The sequence below is a fragment of the Phodopus roborovskii genome, unplaced genomic scaffold (assembly GCF_943737965.1).
Source record: "Phodopus roborovskii unplaced genomic scaffold, PHOROB, whole genome shotgun sequence".
NCBI classification, from domain to species: domain Eukaryota; kingdom Metazoa; phylum Chordata; class Mammalia; order Rodentia; family Cricetidae; genus Phodopus; species Phodopus roborovskii.
The window spans coordinates 76,316,821-76,342,007 of NW_026126418.1; the positions used below are offsets into that span (position 1 = coordinate 76,316,821).

General features: G+C 47.7%; 1 protein-coding gene across 8 annotated transcripts in view; it reads right to left on the reverse strand.

Annotated features, from left to right (window-relative positions):
• Ggta1 (glycoprotein alpha-galactosyltransferase 1 (inactive)) overlaps positions 1 to 25,187 on the reverse strand; it is a 74,028-nt gene that overhangs the window by 13,152 nt on the left and 35,689 nt on the right. For 3 of the 8 annotated variants that reach the window (XM_051185308.1, XM_051185309.1, XM_051185310.1), the window contains exons 2-5: positions 17,575 to 17,679; positions 8,687 to 8,775; positions 3,184 to 3,219; positions 339 to 401 (exon numbers count right to left, since the gene is read on the reverse strand). In XM_051185308.1, coding sequence (XP_051041265.1) covers positions 339 to 401; positions 3,184 to 3,219; positions 8,687 to 8,766 — 179 coding nt within the window. In that variant the 5' untranslated portion in view covers positions 8,767 to 8,775; positions 17,575 to 17,679. The remainder of the gene's footprint in view (positions 1 to 338; positions 402 to 3,183; positions 3,220 to 8,686; positions 8,776 to 17,574; positions 17,680 to 25,187) is intronic. The other 5 variants (XM_051185315.1, XM_051185314.1, XM_051185312.1 and 2 more) reach the window with 4 other exon arrangements.

Sequence of the window (25,187 nt, forward strand, 5' to 3'; positions counted from 1 at the left end):
AAAGCCTGATAACCTGAGTTTAATTTCCAGAACCCACAGTGGAAAGACAGAGTGTCTCCTGAAAGTTGTCTTCTGACCTCATGTGTGCTGTGGCATGCATGTATCTGCATTCATACACACACACACACACACACACATTCACATACATATCACTCATACTCACATACACTCATCACACACATACACATATCACACACACATACATACCACTAACAACAGAAATTTAAAACAACAACAACAAAAGGACTCCTTGAATGAGTTCAGGGAGGAAGAAAGATTGAGTGAGAAGGCCAAAGTTCTGAATGTCATGGAAGGGTGAACCCATCCCAATCCCTTACCCATTGCTAAACCAGCTCGGGAGCCACCAGCTCTGCCTGCTGCTGTCACCAATCTCTGGAATTCTAGGAAATGGAAAAGAACATAAACACCTCTAGAAAACAAGGCAGTCCTCAGCTAGATGGAGGGACTTTCCAACTTTTTTTTAAGTGTCAGATATGACTATTAAAAGCGAATTTTAGCAGGGTGGTGGTGGCACACATCTTTAATCCCAGCACTGGGGAGGCAGAGGCAGGTGGATCTCTGTGAGTTCAAGGCCAGCCTAGTAGTCTACAGAGCAAGTTCTATGACATTCGTGGCTGTTACATAGAGAAATCCTGCCTTAAAAAACAAACATACAAAAAAAGTGTATTTTAAGTTGCCAATTCATAAAATAGGGAGAAGCAAAAGCCTGAGCTAAAAGGGGGAGAACATGCCCAAGAAGCCTCCAGCACTTTGCTCATGCCTGGAACCCCTGAGGGATGAGGAAAAACAATGACGGAGACCCTTGGAACACATAAGCCTGTAGTCCAGAGCTCTGCTTGCTAAGGGAGGGACTGTGGTAAAGACCAATGAGACAGCAGACACGTAAGAGCTTGGTGACAGAACTTGGCAACAACAGGGGGTTAATCGTTTGTTTTTAATTAGTTATTTTAATTTCATGAGCATTGGTGTTTTGCCTCCATGTATGTCTGTGTAAGGGTGTTGGGTTCCCTGGAACTGGGGTTACAGATGCTGTCAGCTGCTATGTGTGTGCTGGGAATTGAACTCAGGTTTCTGAAAGCCCAAGCTTTTTTTTTTTTTTTTTTTTTTTTTTTGTTTTTGTTTGTTTCTTTAAATTAGAAACAAGCTTGTTTTATATGCCAATCCCAGTTCCCTCTCCTTCCCCTCCTCTCCTGCCCTCCACTGATCCCCTATCCCATTCCCTTTCTGCTCTCCAGGGAGGGTGAGGCCCTCCATGGGGAATCTTCAAAGTTTGTCATATCATTTGGAACAGGGCCTAGGCCAGTGCTCTTAACCATTGAGCCATCTCCCTAGCCCCATGGGGTAATCTTAATTAAAACAGAAAATATCAAACCATGCATCTTTCTGAGAACAATAGCATAACTCTCTCTCTCTCTCTCTCTCTCTCTCTCTCTCTGTGTGTGTGTGTGTGTGTGTGTGTGTGTGTTGTGTGTGTTACAAAGGCCAGTCTGAGACAAATTCTAGTTGCCCAGTCTGCTTCCTGCAGTCCGAGGACTGGCAACACAAAAGTTAGAAAACTAATTAGAAGCCATATTAGATCTGACTTGAGCCAGTTTGCATATTCTCTTGTTGTGAAAGTCTCTAATTTTGGGTCTCTAGAATGAGAAAAAAGGGGGAGTTGGATAAGATGGCAAGGTAACCCTGAGCAGGGATACAGTATTAGGGGAGAAGGATCCTGCTGTGTAGTACAAGCTAATCCTCCCACTTGGTCTTTGGCTGAGATGACAGGCAAACTTCACCAATCCTGGCTAAGAAAACCACTATGGATTTCATCTGAGATGGTTAATGAACCAAAGGTGTGGTTATAATAAGTGGGAAACACCATCAGAATAAAAATCACAGGAAGTAGAAAAAGAAAGGCCAACAAAATATTTCAGTAAAGAGGTGCTTGGCACCAAGTCTGATGACCTGAGTTCAATTCCTGAAACACACATGGTAGAAGGAGAGAACCAAGTTATCCTCTGATCACCATATGTACACATGTAGGCACACAAGCACATGTGCATAACCACACACAGATGCAGACACACAGGGACAGACACATACTGACACACAGACCTAGATACACAGACACAAAGGCACACACATGTACACACAGAGAGAGAGACAGAGACAGACAGACAGAGAGACACAGGCACACATAAAGACACACAGACGCACATACGACCGAGACATACACAGGCACACACACATGATTTTTAACAATTAAATATTGTTCAGGAATACTGCTCTGTGGGTAAAGTACTTGTCTCAGATACACGAGGACCTGAATTCAGATTCCTAGCACCCACACTGAAGTCGGGGAGTGTGTACATCTAGAATCCAGCACTTGGTGGGGAGGTGGAGACAAATGGATCCTGGGACTGGCTGGCCAGCCAGTGTAGCCAAAAATGATAATCTCTGGTTTCAGTGAGACTCTGTCTCCAAAATTACGGGAGAGACTAATAGGGGAAGATGCTCAAAGTTGCTTCTGGCCCACACTGGTACACACATAGACAAACATACCTGCAGATTATGTGCACACAGGTGCACATACCACACAAACCCCAGCCCTCCCCACAATGACTTGGTATGAACTTGGTCATTTTCACATGACCTTGGCCATCCCAAATAAAAGTTTCATATTTAATTCTCATTGTTAAATTGAGGTGTGGGCTTAGTGGGCTTGAGCATGTAGCCAAGGTCCCTCAGCAGTAAAGATACAATTCAGCTCTAATGCCTGGGCATGGATTACACTCAAATGAAGGATAAGGCATGGTGCAAGCAGTTAAGAAGGAGAATTTATTCCAAGCTTCCTGGCCACCACAACAAAGACAGGAAAACAGAGCTTAACATAGTTCCTCCCTCAGTCAGACAAATGCCACCATTTGAAAAGAGTCCTCTGATCAGAATAGAGGACAAAACATGTCACTATTCTATAAAGACAAGTCTGGGGACTGACAGAGTACAGCCCTGACCCCAGGGCTCTAGGTATCCCTCCTTCTACTTGCCCCTGCCCCTGCAGCCCCCCCCCCAGTGGCCTGAGCACCCGAAGTGGCTGGCATGTAGAGAATCAACTGCAGGGGGCTTAGAAGGCCAAGTGATGGAGACATTCAACAGATGTGCAGGGTTCAGGGCACTTACTTCATGTGATATATCCACAAGAAGGAGCCTTCTGGGCTAAGGGTAAACAAGAAACAAAAACAAGTCACTTTACTTTTAGCTCTCAGAGAGGTTCCACTGCCTTGCTTCTAACTCCTCCCAGGCTCTACCTTCCCATGAGACCAGTGACAAAGGCCCTGGGGATTCCCACAAGCAACGCCAAGGAAGGGAAGGGGCATATGACAGGCTCAATTCCTGTTTTGCTTTGCTTTGCTTTGCTTTGCTTTGCTTTGCTTTGCTTTGCTTTGCTTTGCTTTGCTTTGCTTTGGGGATTTCCCACCCCCTTTCTCTGGTTTAAGGTTGGTTAGCTGTTCAGGGCAGCATTCTCAGATGTTGGGCAGTGAGGAAGCCTGGAGGGATGGGGTAGAAGCATCATGGGCAGTCATCCCACATGGAGGATTTCTCTCCCCCCAGGAAACAAAGCCTGGCACATTCAGCTCAGACCCCTTAAGCAGAGCAGACCCCAAGGGCATTGCTTTAACAAGTGAGGCTAACTTGATGCCTGGAAGGCTAGGCCAGGGATTTTAGGGCATTGCCTCTATTCAGTCATTTTCTAAGTACTTGCTGGGCTGGTCCTCCGGACCAAGTGAAGGGACTCACTGTTTGCCAGGGCAGACACCATCCATCCTTACCCATGAGCACAACACAATGTAACAGAGAAGGCAGGCCAATCACACGGCTACTTCAGTTCCTAACCAAGGAGCACAAGAGAGAGGACAAACAAGCATGGGCGCTTCTAAGGAGGCTCCAGCAAGCTTCCTGGAGAATGAATTCTAAAGGATGAAGAGAAGTTCACCAAGGTGAAAAAGACACAAGAAGTGTTCCCAACAGAATAAATAATATGCAAAGGCCCAGAGACAGGAAGCATCAGCAAGGAAATGAGGCCAGTGCTGGCAGGACCTGCTGGTTGTCAGCCTGTGAAGAGCTGTTAGAAAGCAAATGCGAAGTCTTGCTGGAGAGCAGCAACATGGAAGAGTTGGTGTGGAGAGCAGTTAGGTGTGGCAGTGACCAAGGCAGCCATGGCTCATGGCTCATAGCACTGACCAGAGACTCCTGGGGAATATAAGTAACAGGACTTCTGGGTGGACATGGTGGCTTGGGGCCTGTAATTCCAACCTTGGGCAGCAGAGGTTGTAAGTTTGAGAGGTCGTTAAGTTTGGTCTGCCTAGCAATGACCAGTCAGGACTATATACTGAGAACCTGTGTTAAAAACAAAACAAAATAAAACCAGTGGCAGGACTCAGTGCCATATTGAACTATTTGGTTCTGTGCAGAGACACTGTGCCCAAGTCCTAAATTTGTTCATTCCGTAGATTCCATAATCGTCTCTTTAGCCCTTATCTCCTCTCTCCACTTCCTCCCTGTGCTGGAGCTCAAGCCTCCTCCCAGGGAGCAAGCACGTGCCTTCCTGCCCTCTGACCCCCTCCACCTGCCCTCCTGCCCTCCTGACCCTTCCAGCTTCTCCCAGAGACCTGCACTCAAGGACCAAACCTTAAAGTTCCTGGCTCCTAAATCAGTGAATTGATGTGGTACCTTGGTGAGCCTCGCCAGGCACCATTCCAGGCAACTTACATCCAGCTGCTTAGGGAACCCTCACATTCCTGCAGCTACCTGTCCCCACCTTCACCTGAAGAGCAGGGGTGTCCCATGAGCATTCTCATGGGATTCCAGCTAATGATGTGCAGAGCCCCCAGATCTGAACCTGGAGAGGGCGAGGAGGGGGAAGGAGACAGTGAGCAGGGGGAGATGACAGTGAGGAGAAGGGGACACAAGCCAGCATTGAGAACCCTGCCTGGCATCCGGGAGCTGTTTTGTTACACCTCTTTAACAGCCTTCCTTTTTAACTCTCCCCATCACCTCCCAGACCCCTTCAAATATAGCCACACTAAACTGACACTTCAACATGCACTCACCCAGCAGCCACAGCTCAAAAGCCACCATTTCTGTGCCTCCCATCCTCCCATCCCAGTGCTCCCAAAGGGTCTGTAAATCAATTCTCCTTACAGGCCAGGCAGTCTCTGACTCCTTGGTCTCGTGGTCTCCTCTCTACCTCCAGGTCCTTTACCCACTTTGAGCCTCTGGTTATTCATTCACAGGTGTCACCCTATGGGGAGGAGCTCTATTTGGCCTCCACATCCTTGTGCACTGGGCATATAGGAGCTCTAGATGGAGTCTGGGACACAGGATCACTAGATCCAATTCTACTTAGAACAAGAATGCAGACCACTACTAAGTCAGTCCCCAGGGTTGGTCCCCATTTGGTTGCCTAGATATGAGGTCTTGGCTACGGGAAGGGTTGTGTACTAAGTAAGAGAATGACTGACTCACAGACAGCTAACAGGGGAGACCTAAGTCTTCCCAAGATGTGATCAGGAAATATTGTTGAGACTTGGTGTCCTCATCAAGACATCAAAAGTCATGCCCAATATGCAGAGTTATCCTAAGATAGGTGCTGCACATGGCCCAGGGCTTGGCGCATGCTCAGTAACTTCCAGCTACCTTCATCACCTTCTTTGTTGTTATTTTATTAACTTTCAAGGTTTCTTCCAGCTCAAAAATATAGTTCTGTGTTTTCAAACAGCTTCAAATCAAATGCTTTCCTGGGTGATGTTCTTTTCATTGATTGGTCGATTGATTGATATTAGAAATGTTTTCTCTGTGTAGGTAATTTGCCTACATGTACGTCTGTGCATCACTTCTGGGCCTGGTACCCATGGGGGCCAGAAGATGGTGCCAGATCCCTGAAACAGAGTTACAGATGGCTGTGAGCCACCATGTGGGTGCTGAGAACCAAACCTGGATCCTCTGAATAACACTGAAACATCTCTCCAACCCCTAGCAGTATATTTTGAGATAGGATCTCACTTCAGTCCTGACTGGCCACGAAGGCAGTTTTGTTTTTAAATTATTTATTTACTAGTTGCTGGGTGCAGTCAGGTATATTTAAATCCCTTTGAGCACAGAGCCACCCGCCTCTCTAGAGTGAATGTTCTTAGTCCACCTGGGATCGTTGCATAGCCAGTTTGGGCAGAGGCAGAGAGGCCTGCTCTTTGCAGAAAATCAAGTTGGAAGACAATGTGTCTAGAGTCTCAGTATCAAACAACTACCCTGAAAAGCAGCCAGAACCTCCTGCAGCCATGATGCTCAGAGCACATGCCTGCAGCAAAAAGGCAATTCTCCTGAGATGGCATGGCTATATGTGCTCTTGGGCTTCATTGTTCGTATGTGTATGGGGTGTATGTGTGTGTGTGTGTGTGTGTGTGTGTGTGTGTGTGAGAGAGAGAGAGAGAGAGAGAGAGAGGGAGGGAGAGACAGATAGACAGACAGACAGATGCATGTGTGCAGTGCCTGGAGCTGTGAGCTGCCCAATGCAGGTGCTGAGAACTGAACTCTGGAAGAGCAATAGCACCCTTAACCCATGAGCCATCTCTCTAGTCCTCATGTCTTCATTTTGTGAACCACTCATAACAGAGAGGCACAGTTCCAATTAGACAACACCAAAGTTACTGAGTCAGACTTAGTTTCAGAGCTTGCCAGTTATCTAAACAAGCATTCCAGCCCCAGAGGGCACTTGTCTTGGACAATTCTAACAGTTGGCTTCTGTTTGCCACAATCTTGATGCCATGTTTTGGTCATCAGTGCAAATGCTGCTACTGTGTAGTGAGTGTCTGTGGACACCCTAACTGTGACTGTTGAAGCCCTGTGCCCAGTACGACAGCATGTAGAAATGGGCCTCTGAGAAGCAACTAGGTTTAGATAGGCATATAAAGGTGGGACCTCGGGATGGATTTAGTGTTTTTATAAGAAAAGGAAACAACTGCAAATTTCTTGCTCTCCATCATGTACAGGGCCTGTAAGCCAAGGAGAAAGCTTCACCTGGGAACTGGGTCTTCAGCCTCAAGAACACTGAGAAATAAGTTCCTGTTGTCGAAGCCACCCAAGGTGTGGAAGCTGGCTATGACGGTAGAGAACAGGTGGTCAGGGATGCAGCAGTGGGGATGTTTCTTGTTTGCTCATCTGGGGTGTGGGTACTGAACCATGCTGTCGCACATGCTAGGGAAGTGCTTTACCGCTAAGCTGTGTTTTTTGTCAGTAAATGGAAGGCTAGGACACACCAGACATTCTGGCTTTATGGTCTAGCCAGGATGTTCTTCAGTCCCCAAGAGCCCAAGGGTCACCACACCCAAATGGTGAATCATCTCTTACTTGAACTAGCTTCCTCAATTCAAAGACCCACTCTCCAGACCTTCTAAGTTGGTCACACTCTAGCTTGTTGGGCCTTTTCTCAAACTTAGCTATTCAGAATGAAACAGAAGAACATCCTAGTCATGGTGCATGTCTGTCACACCTTGAAACTCCTAGAGGTTTGCTGGCTCATCCAACTTTAAAATAAAAATTCTGAAAGAGATAAGTCAGATGTTAACCCAGACTACTAGAAATTTGGGGCCACTAAAACATTCCACTGTGAAAATGGCCATCTTTGAGATAGCTCCCACAGTTGGCTGTACGAGGAACACACTTGTTGAAGGTGAACGGAGCACTGGAGCTTCCAGAAGCTGAGGCAGACAATAGATTTTAATTCACAGTTGAGTTAGATGACTGAGAAACATTTAATTCATCTTGCTTTCCAAAGCCAAAAGGGGAAGAAGGAAGGGACAGAGTTTCATCCAGGCACAAATGAATCACTAGTAAAACTTAGTATGTGTTTTTGCACCAAAGCCAACCACTGGGCTAGCTCCTTTAAACCTTATAAATATTTTAGGATTGCAGGACGTAGGGCTGGTTTCTTGTGGAATTCCTATCTGAATTTTCTTTATTTCTCTTTTGCCCTTTATTTTTATTATTTTAAGATTTTTATGTGTGAATGTTCTGCCTGTTTATACAGATGTGTACCACTTATGTGTGTGGTGCCCATGGAGTCTAGAAACTAGGATCCCCTGGAACTGGATTACGAGCCACCATGTGGGTGCTAGGAGTCTAACCTCTGAGAGAACAACCAGTGAGTGCTCTTAACCTCTCCTGTCTCTTCACTTTTTTGAGTCAGGGTCTCCCTGTAAAGCTGTGGCTGGCCTGGAAGTCACCATGTAGACGATCTTGGCCTTAAACATGTACGATCCTCTTGCTTCACCTCCCAAGTATAAGGATTCCATGTATACACCATCCTGCCTGGCTTGACATTTCTTGTATGTGCTTATACTCATTACTTGAGACTGTTTTTTGGCTTAATGTGCCTTTTCTCTGGGTTTAGCCTCAGAAATGCAAGATCCCAAGAGGATGGCAAGAAGGAAGGTAATTACTTAGGCAGAAGTTACCTGTATGGTCTTGCTTTTAACGACCATCCAGGGCTGGAGAATACAGGAAGGGTGGAACCCTGTTTATGGCCCAGCTCCTCATGTTCACCCTGCTTGGTCAGTCAGCTGCCACCAGTCACACAGAATGAAAACAGTCTTTCCATCTCTGTAATCCTAGCTGGTTTCATAATTACCTGTTGACATATTCCCAAAACACGACAAGCACAGTTGAGACAACCAGCATCGACAGGACCGCTTTTCCCTTGACATTCATTATTTTCTCCTGTGGAGGGGGGGAATAGATTAAAGGAATTAAATCTCGAGTGAGACATGGCTTCTGGGGTGGGACAAACAGCTCAGTGGTTAAGAACACTTGCTGGTTTCAGTTCCCACCATCCAAATGACACTCACAACATCAATAACTCCAGTTCCAGAGGATCTAATGCCCTCCCTCTTTTGGCCTCCACGGGTACCAGACATACAGGACGTGGACATACACAGGCAAAACACTCACACACATAGAACATTCTAAATAATAATACAAATAACAAAAGGCCTCTGCCCACATTGTTTCTAACAGGATACATCTGTGTGTAATTCACTAGAGCTGAGATGTGTGTCCCTGCACAAGTGCACAGACTAGTGACAGCAAATTAGGCTAGTGCAGTTAATGAGACTGCATGCTCTAGAAAGGATGCTGGAGCCCGAAGTCCCAGCCCTTCCCCCAGCCATGTGGGTATGGGCGAGTGAGGAGGGACGGGACGTGTTAGAACTGTTAACTGTTAATTCCACAGAACCCCAGTGACCTCAGATTCAGAGCATCTCTGACTCTGGGGGGAGGCTCGCCCACTCCCCAACTCTGTTGTCCCTGGAGTGCTAAGGTAGCATAATCACTTGTTCCTTAATTAGACACATTCCAATGCCTCTTTATAGCCAAGGCCTTGCCCACTTTCCAACCCCACCCAGTTCACACACACACACACACACACACACACACACAAGCAAACAACTGCAACTATAGGAGGAAAACTGGGAAAGAAAGGGAAGGGGTGATGGGCAGAAATAAGAGGCTGGGAAGTGCTTCGGGATGATCAGGGAAGGCAAGATATGGAAGGGGTGTGAAAGGTGACTGTTGGAGATGAAGACAGGACATAAGGAGGTGAGGGAGGGCCTCTGTGGAGCGTCATCCATGATGAGCTAGCTGGACAGAAAGCTTTAGAACATAAAACGAAACTGCACCTCCAAAGTGCTGCAGGAGAAAGAGGAGGTGTGGTGGGCAGGAAGAGGGTGAGCAGGCGGACAGAGCTCTCAAAGGTCCACAGGGAGGTTGGGAGGCACCAGAGCCTTTGGGGTGGTGAAGAATGGAATATGTGTTCAGAGGACCTGTCCATCTGCTGGGGGAGGGGGGGACCAAAACCCCAGCATTAGTGGGGAAAGTCACGACCATTCTAATGGCCAAAGAGAGGGAGCAATTGTATTGGACATCTGCTTGTTGCTATCCCTTTATTAGAAAGTTTTGAAGTAACACTGTGATAGCTTACAACACTCCTGTGTGGGGAAACTTGCCAGCTCTCTGAGATAAGAGCTCAGACAGGACATGCCTTTGACCCACAAATGAGCCAACCACTCTGGAGCTAGGCCTCCTCCATCTGACCCATGCACCTCACAAGGCAACAGGACCTGGCCTTACTGCCCAGAGCATCAGACACCTAGAGACCAGGCCTGCCAAAAAGAATCGTAAGGTAAAAGAAACCCTTTCCTCCCGAGTTGCTTTTACTACAGTGTGTATCACAATAACAGGAACCCTAACCAAGACAGAGTCTCAGGGACTGAACCCGGGCATCAGGCTTGGCAGTAAACACCTTTACCTGCGGAGCCATCTCATTTCCCTTTTCTTTTTAGCTATGTAGCTAGGAGTAAGAGGCCTGTTGAAGAACGGGTTTCTTAATGAGCTCAACACAGACAAAAGCTGTGAGCTTATTTCAAAAGGAACATTCACAAACCAGCAGAAGGCTTCTAGGTTAATTCTAGAAGTGAATGCAGAGACTAGATCCAAATGCTGTAAATTAGCTGAGTTTAGCTCAGGGCCTCCCTCCTGTACATGAGCACTGGGCAGGCCTTGAGAGCACAGCTTGGGCGGAATACAGCTCATTCACTGCAAGTTTAGACCAGGACAACTGCTGGTCCCCAGGCCTCACTCTCATTTCCTAAGCCTATTTCCCCTACCTTATCTCCCACCCAAACAGAGACACCCCCGCCCCCACAACCTGTCCATGGACTCCCTAGTTTACTATAGGCTGAGCCATAAAAACCCCAGCCAAAGCCACTCATCTTCTGGTCCCCTCCCTGACTTTTCAGGAAGCTGCTTTTCTACTTCCAGGAAGCTTTGGTTGTCCTTCCACCAGCTCCTCATTCAATGTGTGAGGTAATGACTTGAGTGACGTGGAGCTTCCCAAGCCCTGGTTCTCTGAGCCAAGCCCACCTCAAGGACGCACTCAAGCCGAGTGAGAGCCAGAGATCTGTCTGAGGCTGTGGCAGTGGACCAGGATTTGAGTACTCATTTCTTTTTCTTTTAATGTATCTACTTATTTTATGTGCATTGGAACCAGAGCCACAGACAGTTGTGAGGTGCTATGTGGTACCTCATGTGCCATGTGAACCCGGGTGTTCTTTACCTCTGAGCCATCTCTCCAGTCCCTTGAGTCCTAATTTCACAAGAAACTACAGTTCCTCAGCCTTCATCCACATCTCTATAAAAATTTTGGAAAACCAAACATCCTTTTGTAATTCAAGGGGCAGTACAGGCCCAACTGACATTACATCTCTGTAATCTCTATCCAGTCTGAACATCTAAAGATAAATATAAATATGTCCTGTTAGTTGGTTCGGCTGCATGGAAATGCATCACAGAGGCTAAGCAACCGTGTACCCCAAAGTCAGATTTCAACCTCTCTGGGCCCAGAGTTTCAGATTAGGGACTGGGGACCTGGACTAGATCAAATTAAACTGGTTTTCTTGTTTTGACAATGGGGATAAGAACAGTGATGGGGAGGATGCAGATTTGAGGCCAGCCTGGGCTATACACAGCAAGACTATCTCAAATAACAAATAAGGGTCAGTGAGATAGCTCTATATGTAACAAGCTGAGAAAACAGTGACCTGAGGCTGATACCAACACATGTGCATTCTGAAACATGAGCCAACACACACACACACACACACACACACACACACACACACACACACACACACACCTTTAATCCAAGAACTCAGGAGGCAGAAACAGGCAGATCATTATGAGTTCCAGAACTACATAGTGAGACCCTGCCTCAGGAGAGAGAGAGAGAGACAAAAATAGTAATGATTTCAGAACCATGCCATAACATAGGATACTCGCTTTTTCAAAATGTTAGTCTTTGTTACTGATGTTCATAAGAGAAGCTGCTAGGAAGTTTGCTGAAAATGAAGACTGACACTTAGAACATCCTCAAAATGTTTTGGAGGAAGAGAACTCCAGACTGAGAACAGCTTACACAAATGGGTGCAAATTAAGGTTTCACCATCTGTTCCAGCTCGAATGAGTAAGCTGCTCCAAAGGGAGACTAACTTCAGTTTCTCTGATCAAGTCCTAGGACAGCCTGTGCTTGCTGAGAGGCAAGGGTGAGGGCTAGCTTCGAGGCTCAGTGGCACCAGCCCCACTTACCAGGGATCAAAAGCAAAGCCTCTCCCAACTGGAAGGGGCATGACACAGAGCGACAGCATTGCCTGTGCCCAGACTGGCACGCATCTGAATCCCCACCATGAGCATCCTGGTAGGTGAGGGTGACATGTCTAGATTTCAGGAATTCACATCAGAGGGGACTTTCAAAGCACATTTCTTTCTGGGCTTCAGTGATGGTTTGAAAGCACCTGCCTGTTAGCTGGGGCTAATCACCCTGCTGGCAAGCCTTGCAAACTGAAAAGTTGTCCGAGCAAAGTGCTAGAAATGGGCACAACATGCTTCCTTGAATCTTCCTAGAAACCCAAGTCTTCAAGGAAGAAGGGCTGGCTGGATGGCCAATTAGTCTTTTAAAACCATTTTGTATTTCTCTCTGGACCAATGAGACATTTGGCAGACAATGTGACCTACAATTCCTTCTATGTTTGTCCCTCGGTACTTTCAAAACTATACTTCTGAAGAGTGGTGGACAGCTGTCTTCCCTGCCAGCTAAGAAATGAGCTTGACTTCTTTCAGGTCTTGGCTCCAAGGTGACTAAGATAATACATTAAAAAAAAAAAAAAAAAAAAAAGAAGGAGGAGGAGGAGGGGGAGAGAGGGAGGGAGGAAGGGGGTATGAGGGAAGGAGGGAGGAAGGGAGGATGCCTCTGGCACATGTAGCCAAGTCACCACACAAACTATGCCTGGTGTGTGCCCAAGGACAAGGCCATTAAGAAGTTCACCATTCAGAACACTGTAGAGGCTGCTGCCACCCAGGGACATTTCCTAAGCAGGAGTCTTAGATGCTCTTGTGCTTCCCAAAATCTACGTCAAGCTGTATTACAAGCATGAGCTGTGTTATTCATAGCAAGGTGATTAGGAATCAATCTCATGAAGCCAGCCTGGAAGGACCAAACACCACCACCATGATTTAGACCTGCAGTTGCTGCCCCACAACCTCCACCACATAAAGAGGTGGCTTCAGACAGGCAGAAGAAAAGACATCTGGCAAAAATAAAAATGGAAGTTACACTTAAAAAAAAAAAAAAAGAAAGAAAAGAAGTAACTTTGAAGCATGTAGGAGACCCCTGGGTGACCTTAGCTGGCCCAGTGGTTGTCTGTGATGGTTGTCGGCCACCTCTGAGACTCCACCTTCCCATGGTTCAGTGAGCACCTCACAGAGAACCTCACAGAGCCACACCAAACATTCCTTCCAAACAATTCCTTTCTGGGGGTGACTCTGGGCAATCCTGTTTTCTCCATCTCATATCAGGGTGAAAGGTGAATCTCAGCTGGAAGCTGAATACACAAAGGCCCTGGAAAAGCCATTGTCATTATTGTGGAGAACAGGGGACAGGCAGGGAGAAAGCACTTGCCAAAGAAACCCAACCTCCTAGGAAGTCCTTGCCTCCCAGCCTGCAACCCTGCCACTGTGGCCTGGAACCCAGTCTTCTTCCAGGCATAATGAGTCCAGACTAGCACAAGCCCACAAGAAATGTGGTAGGTGCAGTCGTATATTTGTGAAGTGAACAAATCAATGAGAGCCACCCAGACCCATCAACCACCACAGACTAGGCTACCGGGTACTAGTGGATTCTTGAAAACAGAGATACATCAATAAACAAGGTCACCATGGAGCTTCTATTCTGGGGGTGGAGCAAAAGACTAAACAGGCTATAGAGTGTCCTGTAGTGACCAATGTTACAAAGGCTAGCAAACTGGATACACACACACACACACACACACACACACACACACACACACACACACACACACACTGCTGTTAACAAAACTCACCACAGCCTAAGACACAATCCTCTGGTTCCCCTCAAACCCTCAGTTATAACCAAGAGTATTAATCCAACACTACAGTTAAAAATTAGACTAGGTGAAGACTCTGAACCCAGCAAGGCCCCAGATGTGTATCTCCTGGGGAAGCTTCTTTGACCTGAGGTTCTGTCTCAGGTATAATATGGAGATAGAAACATCTTCCTTAGGGCTTTGCAAAGGACAGAGGTAAACTATGCTTACAAGGCTCTTTGGGCCAGGCAGCCATAACCATGACAATGTTCTTCAGGGAGAGAGGTACAGAGAGAGGTTTCAGTTATGGATGCAGGGCTGTCTCTTCACCAGAGACAAGAATCTCAGGCCCACATAGCACTTCACAGAGCAGTTGGTATGAGCCCAAGACCCCAATGTAAACTGAGGGAAACCCTGCTATGCCCAGTCTGGGATAAGATTGCAGCCAAACATTCCCCGCTGCCTCTCATGGGTGCTCACATTAGGCATTTGCCAAGACCAGACAGGAGAAGTGGCCAAGGCCCATCCTTTTCAAAGACCAAAGGAAGCAGAGTTTCACAGCCAATGTTGAAGACTTTGGACTGTCCTTCTCCTCCAGGCTTTTCTCACTCACCCAGGCCTGGATGAAAAACCAGTCCCAGGGCATATCCCTTAGACACAAGAGCTCACCCTGCTACCAAAACCCATGTGCTTTTCCTAGACTGATCAGATAATAGACTCCTTGGGCAACCAATGTATCTGAAGTACAGAGGCTGGCTTCCCAAACCTCATGAAGCTTGGGGCTCCAGGTCCCCTCACAAGATGGAGCTTTATTCATATCAGAGCACAGGTAGGAGGAAACACAAGTGCTTTCTAGAGTCTGGAGGAATCCCTGGCTAGCTCTGGTAGTTGTCTAAGGTGCAGGAGGCAACAAGGAACTGGCTCCATTTACTCACCCACCAGGGTCCCAGAACCTTGTATAGCGTCCAGGACCCACCTTCTCCCTGCTCAGGGGTCATGATGGGCCAGGCATCTAGTGACTCCCCAAACTGGCACCTAGACCTAGCTGTCTTACCGTACTACCTATCAAGGAACGCACACTCTCTGGGGATCGGCCTGAAGCCACCTGAGCAGGGAGCCATCCAGACCATCCCACGTGTGGCACCACTAACAAAAAACTATGGAGCCCAAAGCAATCTTGCCAGTGCTCAGCAGTGAGCATTAACTACTCATGAAGTATGATGGACCAAACGAATTCATCTGTCTTTTAGTTTTCTTTTTCTCTTGGGCTTCCCTTCTAGGCTCCATCTCCAGGTCCCAGAGTCTTCAATAGTGGAGAGAAATGACTCCTAAAAGTTGTTCTGTGACCACCAAATGCATGGCACAAATTCCCTCCCAACCCCCCCCCCCACTAAATAAATTCAATTTAAAATAAAAATAAAATTATGCTAGAATAGCAATTCTCAACCTTCAGGCCATGACCCCTTTGGGGGTCAAATGACCCTTTCACAGGAGTCACCTAAGACGGTCAGAAAACACAGATAACCACATTACAATTCAAACAGTAGCAAAATTAATTATGAAATAGTAATGAAAATAATTTTATGATTGGGGGTCACCATAACATGAGGAGCTGTATTAAAGGGTTCAGAACCACTAGCCTGGAGTGTCTTAGTTGGGATACTGATTGGATCAAAGAGTTTGTAGCCTTGGGGCTAGAGGGAAGGCTCAGAAGTAGAGAGTGCACACCGCTCTTTCAGAGGGCAGTTTGGTCCCCAGCATCCATGTCAGGCCATTCACCATCTCTGTAACTCTTAGGATTCAATGCCTCTGGCTTCTGAGGGTACCATATGCACTGACACACATGCATGGATATAATTAAAGAAATAGAAATATTTTTAAAATTTGCAGCCAAATATAGCAAGTATATCATGCAGCTCCACACAGCTCATCCATTTTCCAAATTTTCTATCATTTTATTGTTTTCTGAAGGTCATGTTTGAAGGACTTGGCCTTTTCTACCTACCGTGATATCCCTTCTCATAGTCTACACATTCACTTCCCTACCTAATATTGTATCTACAACTTTAAATTCTTTTTCTTAAAGTGCCCTGGCCCCCATCCCCCGACCTAGTCAGCTTCTGGACTACAAATACCTGCATCCTTCATGAGCCGGGCCAGGCCCAGTGGGACTAAACAGTGTCTTTCAATTCCGCCTTCTTCAACAATCCCGTGATGGAACTCTATTATTAATCCCATTTTGCAGAAAAGAAAACAGACTCAGAAAGGCTAAGCAACTTTCCCATGTGCTCAGCACACAGTACTGGGCTGGGTTCCACCCAGAGAACCCACCTCCAAGGCTCTGTCAATCATCACAGAAAGACTCAAGACTCTTTGTGCCACTCAGGATTATCACACTGTAACTGACCCGGAGCTGGCCAAACACCAGCTAGAGTCAGGTCAGCTAGGGCCCTGACTGGATTCTGCCACTAACAGGGTATCTCCTGTGTACCTGGTACATTCCCCCTCGTGTCTTCTTTCCACTTCACATTGGCCAGTGGCCACTGTGGTGACCATGCTCTTCTTTCTGGCTGAGAGCAAGCTTGAGGGAAGGGGAGTTAGCATGAGGTCACTGAACATGCTCAGAAGCAATGGACTTTAAGGTCAGAGAGTCTGCCTCTAGGTCTTGTTCTTGGCAGTGGGGAAGTATCAGAGTAGGGGGGTGCATTTTATTATAAATTCCCCATGAGGAGAAACATGATACAACTGGGTGGGGGAGAGAAAAGCCAGTTTCCAGTTATGCTTTTCATGAAGAAGGTTGGAATCGGGGCTAGAGAGCTGCTCAGTGGGTAAGAGGCTTTCTGCTCTCACAGAGGGCCTGCAGCTTGATTCCCAGCACCCACATCAGGTGGCTCACAACTGCCTGTAAGTCTAGCGTGTGTGTGTGTGTGTGTGTGTGTGTGTGTGTGTGTGTGTGTGTTGTGTGTATGTTGCATGCAGGTGCAATGCAACATGCACACATGCACACACACAGATAACAATAGGGTCAGAATAAAAAGATTGAGGAAAATAACAGCCAGGTCTCTAACTACCCATGGTCAGCTGTCACTGCAGTCATAGTGCACCATGGAAGGCGATACAACTTTACTCAGAGGTGTCTCTCACTACCTCCACTTCAGTCTCCTTCAGGAGCTCTAAAGCCAGCATCCAGCTACCATTTTTTCCTGGCTGCCCCAGGAATCCCTCACCATAGGTTTCCTACAACCTAGGCAAGTGCTGTGCTGTCCCGAGAAGGCTCAGGCCCTGGCCCTGCACTGTTAACTCAACCCTACACAGAGAGCTCCAGGCCGCAGCCCTGACCGACACAGCACTGGGCCCCTGCCATGAGAAGCAGAATAAAGGGGAATTTAGAGCCAAAATCCCTGAGCCAGCATTCCACCAGCCCCTGCTTCCAGAGCCACTGGGGAAAGTCAACTAAACTTCAGAAGGGACCAGGGAAAGGTTAGTAGAGCAAGAATCCTCCCTCAGGAGGGACTATTTGGTGGCCTAACAGTAGTAGCTCCTGGTGACCCAAGGCAGGCACAAATCCTTTCACCAAAACACGTACCTCATCATCCGCTGTGTTCCCTCCCGAGCAGATAGCAAAGTTCTCTTGAGCTCTTGCCTGCAAGAGGCAGGGCTCAGAGGAAGGGAAGGTGCAGTGTTCCAGCTCCTGTCAAAAGAATAAACAGCTGTTTCAGGAAGGGGGTGGGAGGCAGACAGATCCCTCAGCAGCAGCCACAGGCTTTGTTTCCTCAGCCCCGGGAAATGGGCTGTTGACTCAGACCTACATGCCAAGGCAGATTGGTGCTCTGGGCCATCCTCTGACTGCCTTGCCAAGAGAAAACTACAGGACAAAACCAGGCCAGGAGTCACAGGAGAGGAGGTCACCACCCTCCACATCACCCACTCCCGGGGAAAACTTCGAGCCATGTAGGATGCAAACAACCTTAAGTTACACCTCCTAGGAAAAAGCCAGTGGAGAAGTGTGTGAGACAGCCCAGAGCAGAGAGAGGTGAGCAGACAAGGCACTTTGATGCCTCCTGTGGTTCTGAGAAACTCTTCCTCCACAGCCTAGCTCCCAAAGCTGCACTGTCTTGTGGAAAGCTGTGCTTCAGAAAACAGTGTGAATCTCCATATAGAAGCCCTCACTAAATGAACTTGAAAAGGCCACAGAGACCACACCTGCTCCTGAAGAGACCCTTATCTCTTACCATCCCACTGGAGGCAACTTAAGGAGAGAGATTTCTGCTTAGAGCTTTTTCTTAATTTTCCTCTTCTTTTCAAGACAGGGTCTCAAGTCACCCATGAACTCACTGCATAGCCAAGGATAGGACTTCTGACCTTCTTGCCTGCCTGTCAACAGTACTAGGGTGATTGATGTGTACCCCCACATCCAGTTATGTGAAGGAGGGATGGAACCCAGGGCTTTGTGCATGCTGGGCAAGCCCCTATCATCAGCTGAGTTTTTCCAAAGGCCCATTGTTCCCAGCAGCAGCACTGTATATGCACACATCGGCTCAAGCAGGGAGGTGATACCCAAGGCCCCTGCCTCATTCCCTCCCCAAGTGGCTGGGACACCGTCTGGAAGTCTGGGAACCCTAGATGATGGGAAGGAACCAATGCCAGACAGGAAAGTGTCAAGGCCCAGCCCCAGGTCACTGGGCTTCTTCCTCTTGTTCTCTAAAGGAAGTGTCACAGCTTCCTCCTCTGAGAGCAGAAGCCACCTTCAGGGACTGGAAGTTCTTTTTAACATCTCGTTTAACTCCTTCTGATGACATCCATTTGATCCACAGGAACCCAGGCCTGTGACAGATATTCTGCTCTCAAATCCACTCCCATAATATAACATACCCCACACTGGACTCCAAGGCCCATCAGAAATGCTAAGTTACCACTAAGTGCCACAATGGCTTCCTATATGTAACCATGACAACCAGCAAGCTGCAGCCTATGTTGTTAGAAGTAGGGAGGCAAGTTCTGGTTACACAGACCTGTCCACTTGATGAATACACCCAAGTGGGCCTCTCTAACAAGCTTTTTCCATGAGAATAAAATTCCAGAAAGCTCCCTGGTAGAAGCTGCGTGCACTCTCTGGCACCCAAGCTCTCCCCCCTCCCCCCAGATCATGGGCAGCCCTGCCTCTTCCTTCTCCTGGATTCCTCATGCAGACTGAGCCCCTTAGGAGGATGCAGCTATGGCCTGCTATGGGACCAAGGTCACTGGAGGAGGAAGAGGCAGCAGGGTGGAGTGGAAGGGCTGTGCTAAAATAAGCATGGCCTCTAAATGTTTGCAATGTTGGGATGGAACCCTAGCAGGGCTTTGTGCAAGCTCCTTACCAGCTGAGCCATACCCCAGCTCCTCATGGACTCCCCTGAGCATCCCAACTCCACAACATTGCAAGCAGCCTCCCTCCTTTACCTCAGTGAACCCTCCACGTGAACTGTAAAATGTTCTCCACCATTTTCACAGCTGAAGAGGGAAGTTCTGAGGGTCAGGCTATACAGCTGAGATACTTCCCCTGACATATCACTAAACTGCCCTTCCTCCCTGAGGCCTCCAGAGGATATTCTCCAGGTCAGCTTATATGCTCAGTATGGCAGGCAGGTGCTATTGGGAGGGAGGGGGAGAGGAGGGGAGGAGGGAGGAAAAGGAAGGGAGTGGAGGGAGGGGGAGGGATCTGGACATGCCACCCTCAGTCCTTGAGTCTGTCCACATTGTCCATCCTGAGAGGCTGGCAGCTGCTACCTCAGAGTGGGAAGCCCTGGTTTGTTCCAGTTCACTTCTGGCCTGGAAACACTGGGAAACATGAGGATTGATTCCCAGCCCTCTTACCTCTATGGGAATGTGGGGATTAAGTGTTCTTGGCAGAGAGCACAACTCATACAAGGCTTGCTCGTTGTCATTTGTATAATCCCAAAGCTGCCTAGGAAGGTCACAAAAGACATGCTTGCCGAGCAAGGGTTTAAGTGTATGATGGGGATGATCACATCACAGGGTGACTGAGGGGCTGCCCAGTGGGCCGCGATTTCCTGGGAAACTTGACACCTCTGTGCTGGTGCTTGTATTGCTATGTCTGTGAAATGGTAAGGTGGATGGAAGCTGGCACCGAGTGAGGGCCACACACACAAACCATCACGAAGCGACCAGGTGTGTCCTTGTGAAGGACACAGCTTTGCCTCAGTGACCTCAGATGACCCTGCATCATGAAGTTCCACACAACTGCCACATGCTTTGTTTAACATTGTGTAAGGAATGGGCATGTTGACCTTATCAGTTTTGAGAAGAGATTTCTAGGGTAACGCTCCCATGGCTGTTAGAACTGCTGCCAACCTGAGTAAACTGGGTAGTTTTTGTCAACTTGACACAAGCTAAAATCTCCCCAGAAGAAGGAGCCTCCATTAAGAAATTGCCTCCAGTAGCCTGGTCTGAAGGTGCATCTTGACTGCTGATCAATGTGGGAGGGCCCAACCCACTACAGGCATGGTTGCCACTGGCTTGTGGGCCTGAGCGAGTAAGAAAAGGTAGGGGGGTGATCTGGGGGCAGCAAGCCAGTAAGCAGCACTCCTCCACACTCCACTTCAGTTCTTACCTCCAGGTTCCTGCCCTGACTTCTCTTCACGATGGACTACAAGCTGTAAGGAGAAATAAAACCCTGTTCTCCCAGATTGCTGTTGGTCATGGCTTTTACCACAGCAACAGTTCTGAAATGATGGCGGTGGCAGCCTCAGAAAGTACTGTGCTCAAGAGAATCTGCTCCCATGAGCCTCTCTTTCAGAGAGGGCACTCAGCCCTTGCTGAGAAAATGGAATAATTTTCTTTTCTTTTTCCCAATTTTAAGAAATTGCATTTATTTGTTAATATGTGCATATTTATTTGGGGGTTTCACATGCCACAGCACACATGATTAAAGGACAACCTTTGAGGCTCTGCTCTCTCCATCTACCGTGTGAGTCAGGGATCAAACCCTGGTCATCAGGCTTGGCCATCTCATCTCACTGGCCCCATTACTGAGTCTTCCCCAGCAATACAAAGTCACAGATAATGCTTGCTCGCTAGCTCCCTCGATGCCTGTCCTAGCTAGCTCCAAGACAGACCTCCCGCTGTGGCCTAGGGTTACTCTAACCTCTCCAGCTGTTAATGAGGAGGGGCTGGTCCTGTTGACACCTTAGACACTATGAATGCTGTGTTCACAGGGACAGACCTCCTGGTGTGTCCCAGCTCTGACTTCATTCCTCTCAGCAACCTGTGTGTAGTGTGTAGTGTGCCTGCTCAGTCCTCCTTCAAGCATTCCAGATGGAAAGGTGAGCCAGCTTTTCTCTCTGAACATCCGTGATGCAGTCCTGGGGGTTCCTGGCATCTGGAACATACAAGTACACTCCAGCTGACAGTTCTGGGCTTTGGAACCATTGGTTCCTTCGGAGCTAGAAAATAGGAGAGCTGCTTGGCAATGATGGGAAGATAGCAGCCACCCAGGCAGGCAGGGGTACAGAAGGAGCTCTCTCCCCATGCAAGGAGAGCAGCGGGGGCGGGTTTTTGGGCTGTCTTTATCTCCTCAGAGGCACAACTGCCTAGAGTCAGAAGCACCATGAGAGCAGAAGTTTTCCAGCCAGGCCTCTGCCTGTTTCTTAGTCTCCAGGGCAGTTCCTATACCTCAGCCTTGCTGTCTGAGTGCTGGGCCACCAGCGGGCCAGCAGCATGGCCTTCTAGATGACCTAAAGGGAATAAGTCCCATTCCATTTCCCTGCCGTTTTCTCTCCCCTCCCCCCTTTCCCTGCTTTTTCTTTATTTCTTCTCTCAGGCTTTATATGCCAGTGGTAACCTGCCACTCCTCTAACCCTCTCACATCCGCTGCTTTGGTCCTTATAGGGCAAGGGAACTTGCCAGCCGGTTGCACACCTGTTTCAGCTCTGAATTTTGAGACACAGATCACAGTGTGAGGCCACACTCATCCTCCCAAGGACACACACACACACACACAAAAAAAAAAAGGCTAGGCATGGCAGCACACACTTTAATCCCAGCACTCAGGAGGCAGAGGCAGGAGGATCTCAGTGAGTTCAAGGCAGCCTGGCCTACAGGTAGAATTCCAAGCCAGCCAGGGTGACAGGATAAGACCTTCTCTCAAATACTTTATGCATCAGTGTTTTGTCTGTATGTACTATCCAAATGTGTGCACTGCCTGCAGAGGCCACAAGATGGCATCAGATCCCCCAGAACTGAAGTTACAGATGGTTGTATGCTGCCATGTGGGGGCTGGGAATCAAACACAGTTCTCCAAGCATAGCTCCAGCCCCAAGGTAATCTTAATGAGGGTCTCATTTCACCCAGTGGGACACCTTCCTGTTTCCCCAGGCTGAGAAACTGCAGTTCAGAGTTAGGTAACTTGGCCAAGACCCCAGAGCCAATAAGTCCTCATATCCAGTGCGAGCCATCCTTCCCACTGAATGTAACAGCTCCTTTGAAACAAACAGTTCCTTCCAGATGTACTTCAGGGATGCCTTGCAGTTCTGGCTAGTCTTATGTCAACTTGACACAAGCTAGCGTTATCTTAAAGGAGAGAGCCTCAGTTGAGAAAATGCCTCCATAAGATCTAGTTTAAGGCATTTTCTTATTTAATGATTGATGGGAAGGGCCATTGTGGGTGGGGCCATACTTGAACTGGTGGTCCTGGGTTCTGTAAGATAGCAGGCTGAGCAAGACAGTAAGCAGCACTCTCCAAGGTCTCTGTATCAGCTCCTGCCTCAGGTTCCTGCCCTGATTGAGTGCCTGTCCTGACTTCTTTTGGTGATGGAAGTATGGAAGTTGTAAGCCAAATAAGCCCTTTCCTCTCCAGCTTGCTTTTGGACATGGTGCTTCATCATAGCAATAGAAACTCTGACTAAGGCACTTACCCACCAGAACCAAGCCCATCCACAGACATGAGGCCATTTCCCAGGCACTGGGTGGTATCAGAGTGTGATAGACCCAGAGTCCTTCTCATTCCCTCCCTGATTTCCATGCGGACTGGCAAAAACATTCTGTGTGCACAGAATGCTAACTGTAGGCCCCAGTTCTCACCAACCACTGCCAAGTAGAGAGTGGCCCCTCGTTATCCACTGATGGGGGTCCTTTTCCTCTGGGCTTGGGACTCATCTCCTGTGCTTTGTCTGTGGTGGCTTGTCTCTTTACTGAGACACTCCAGTGTGGGCAGTCTACCCTCACTTTATAGATGTGGGAGTGGAGCTCAGGGTCACCCCAGAAAAATCAGGATTGTATGCCCAGAAAGGCTCCAGTTTGCTCCTATTGAGAGTCAGCTGACAGGTGGAGGCTAAATCACAGAACTGTCCCCTGCAAAAGTCATCTCCAAGTTCACTTCCAAGCATGGGCCCTCTCAGACTTTGTTTTGATTTTGAAACAAGGACTTGCTATGTAGCTCAGTCTGGCTTGGAACTTGTGATCCTCTTGCCTTAGTCTCCAAGTGCTGGGATTACAGGTCTGTACCAGCCACCACACCTGCCTGGGTCTGTTTTTAATATCCACTGGTCCTTCTGGATGCCAGGATGAAATCTAAAGTCTTTCCTATAATTGTACAGAAATAGTAAAGGTCCAGCTCTTCTTTTTCTACCAACAAGCAAGGAAAGAGTCTGTTGTGGCTCACAGTCTACAGCTATGGCTCACAGTCTATGGCTCTCACAGTCTACGGCTATGGCTCATAGTCTATGGCTATAATGACTCTCACAGTCTATGGCTATGATGACTCTCACAGTCTATGGCTATGATGACTCTCACAGTCTATGGCTATGATGACTCTCACAGTCTATGGCTATGATGACTCTCACAGTCTATGGCTATGGTTCACAGTCTATGGCTATGATGACTCTCACAGTCTATGGATATGGCTCACAGCCTATGACTATGATGACTCTCACAGTCTATGGCTATGGCTCACAGTGGGGAAGGAAAGTAGAAGGAACGTAAGGCAGCCGGTTACACCACTTCCTCCTTTTAAAAGAGATTTCATTTTATTGTTTCTAATTATGTGTGTGAGAGTACAGATATCCTCAGAGGGCAGAGGTGGTGGGTCCTCATGGAGCTGGAGGTAGAAGCTATTTGTAAGTTGCCCAGCATGGATGCTGGGAATTGAACTCAGGTCCTCTGTAAGAGCAGTATGTGCTCTTAATCACTGAACTATCTCTTTAGCCCCTGCTTTCTCCTTTTTGTTTATTTCAAGACCCCAGCATATAGAACAGTGCTGTTCACAGTTAGGGTAGCTCTTCACTTCCCAGTTAAACCTTCCTGGAAACTTCCTCTTCCTATGCATGATCACGGGCATGTTTCCATGATGATTTTAAATTCTATCAAGCTGATAGTCACAATCAATCACCACCAGCCAGGAATGAAGGCACACACCTTTAATCCCAGCATTGGAGAGGCACAGGCCAGCAGATCACATGCTCCACAGTGAAATCTTGACTCAAAAGGAGGGGCCATCACAAGTGCCCTCCCCATCCCTCCTCCAGCCTTTGCTCCCACCCCACAGAGTCCCCACCAGCACAGGTTGGTCTTGCCTCTCTCTTGGAACTTCTGTTGGGAGACAAATAAACTCAAAGGAAGCTGTGCACAGTCCAAGGGTAAAAGAATTTACTAGAAAATCCTGAAATTGTTCTGTATTGGATTTTTCCCTGCCTATTAGGTTTTGCTCAATCTCTTATAATAAATTGACTCAAATATAAAGAAATTTTCAGGAATTCGTGCCTAACAGAAAAGGTTCTAACAGAAAATTAAACAAACAAACAAGCCTCCCAAACCAACAAACAAACAAAATAATTCAGGCCACTGGGGAAAGGTCTTTAGTTTTGGAATGAGACAGCTTTTATTCAAGTGCCAGAGCCCCTCATTTCTTTCCCTGTGACCCTGGACACCAACTTCCCTGAGCCTCAGCCTACTATCCATCCACAGGGTGACAGAGTGTGGGGCCTAGCTTGAGTGAGGTCCTGAGGTGGATCCCTATACTACAGAAGAAAAAGGCAATGATGGAAAAGGAAGAGGAAGGAGTGTCTTAGCCAGGCTCTATGGCTCATATCTCTAATCACAACAGCCAAGGAAAGCGATGCATTGTGCCCAGGGACACAAGGCCATCTGGGCAATGCAGTAAGATCCCACATCCAATATTTTTAAAAAATTATTTAGTCTTTGGAT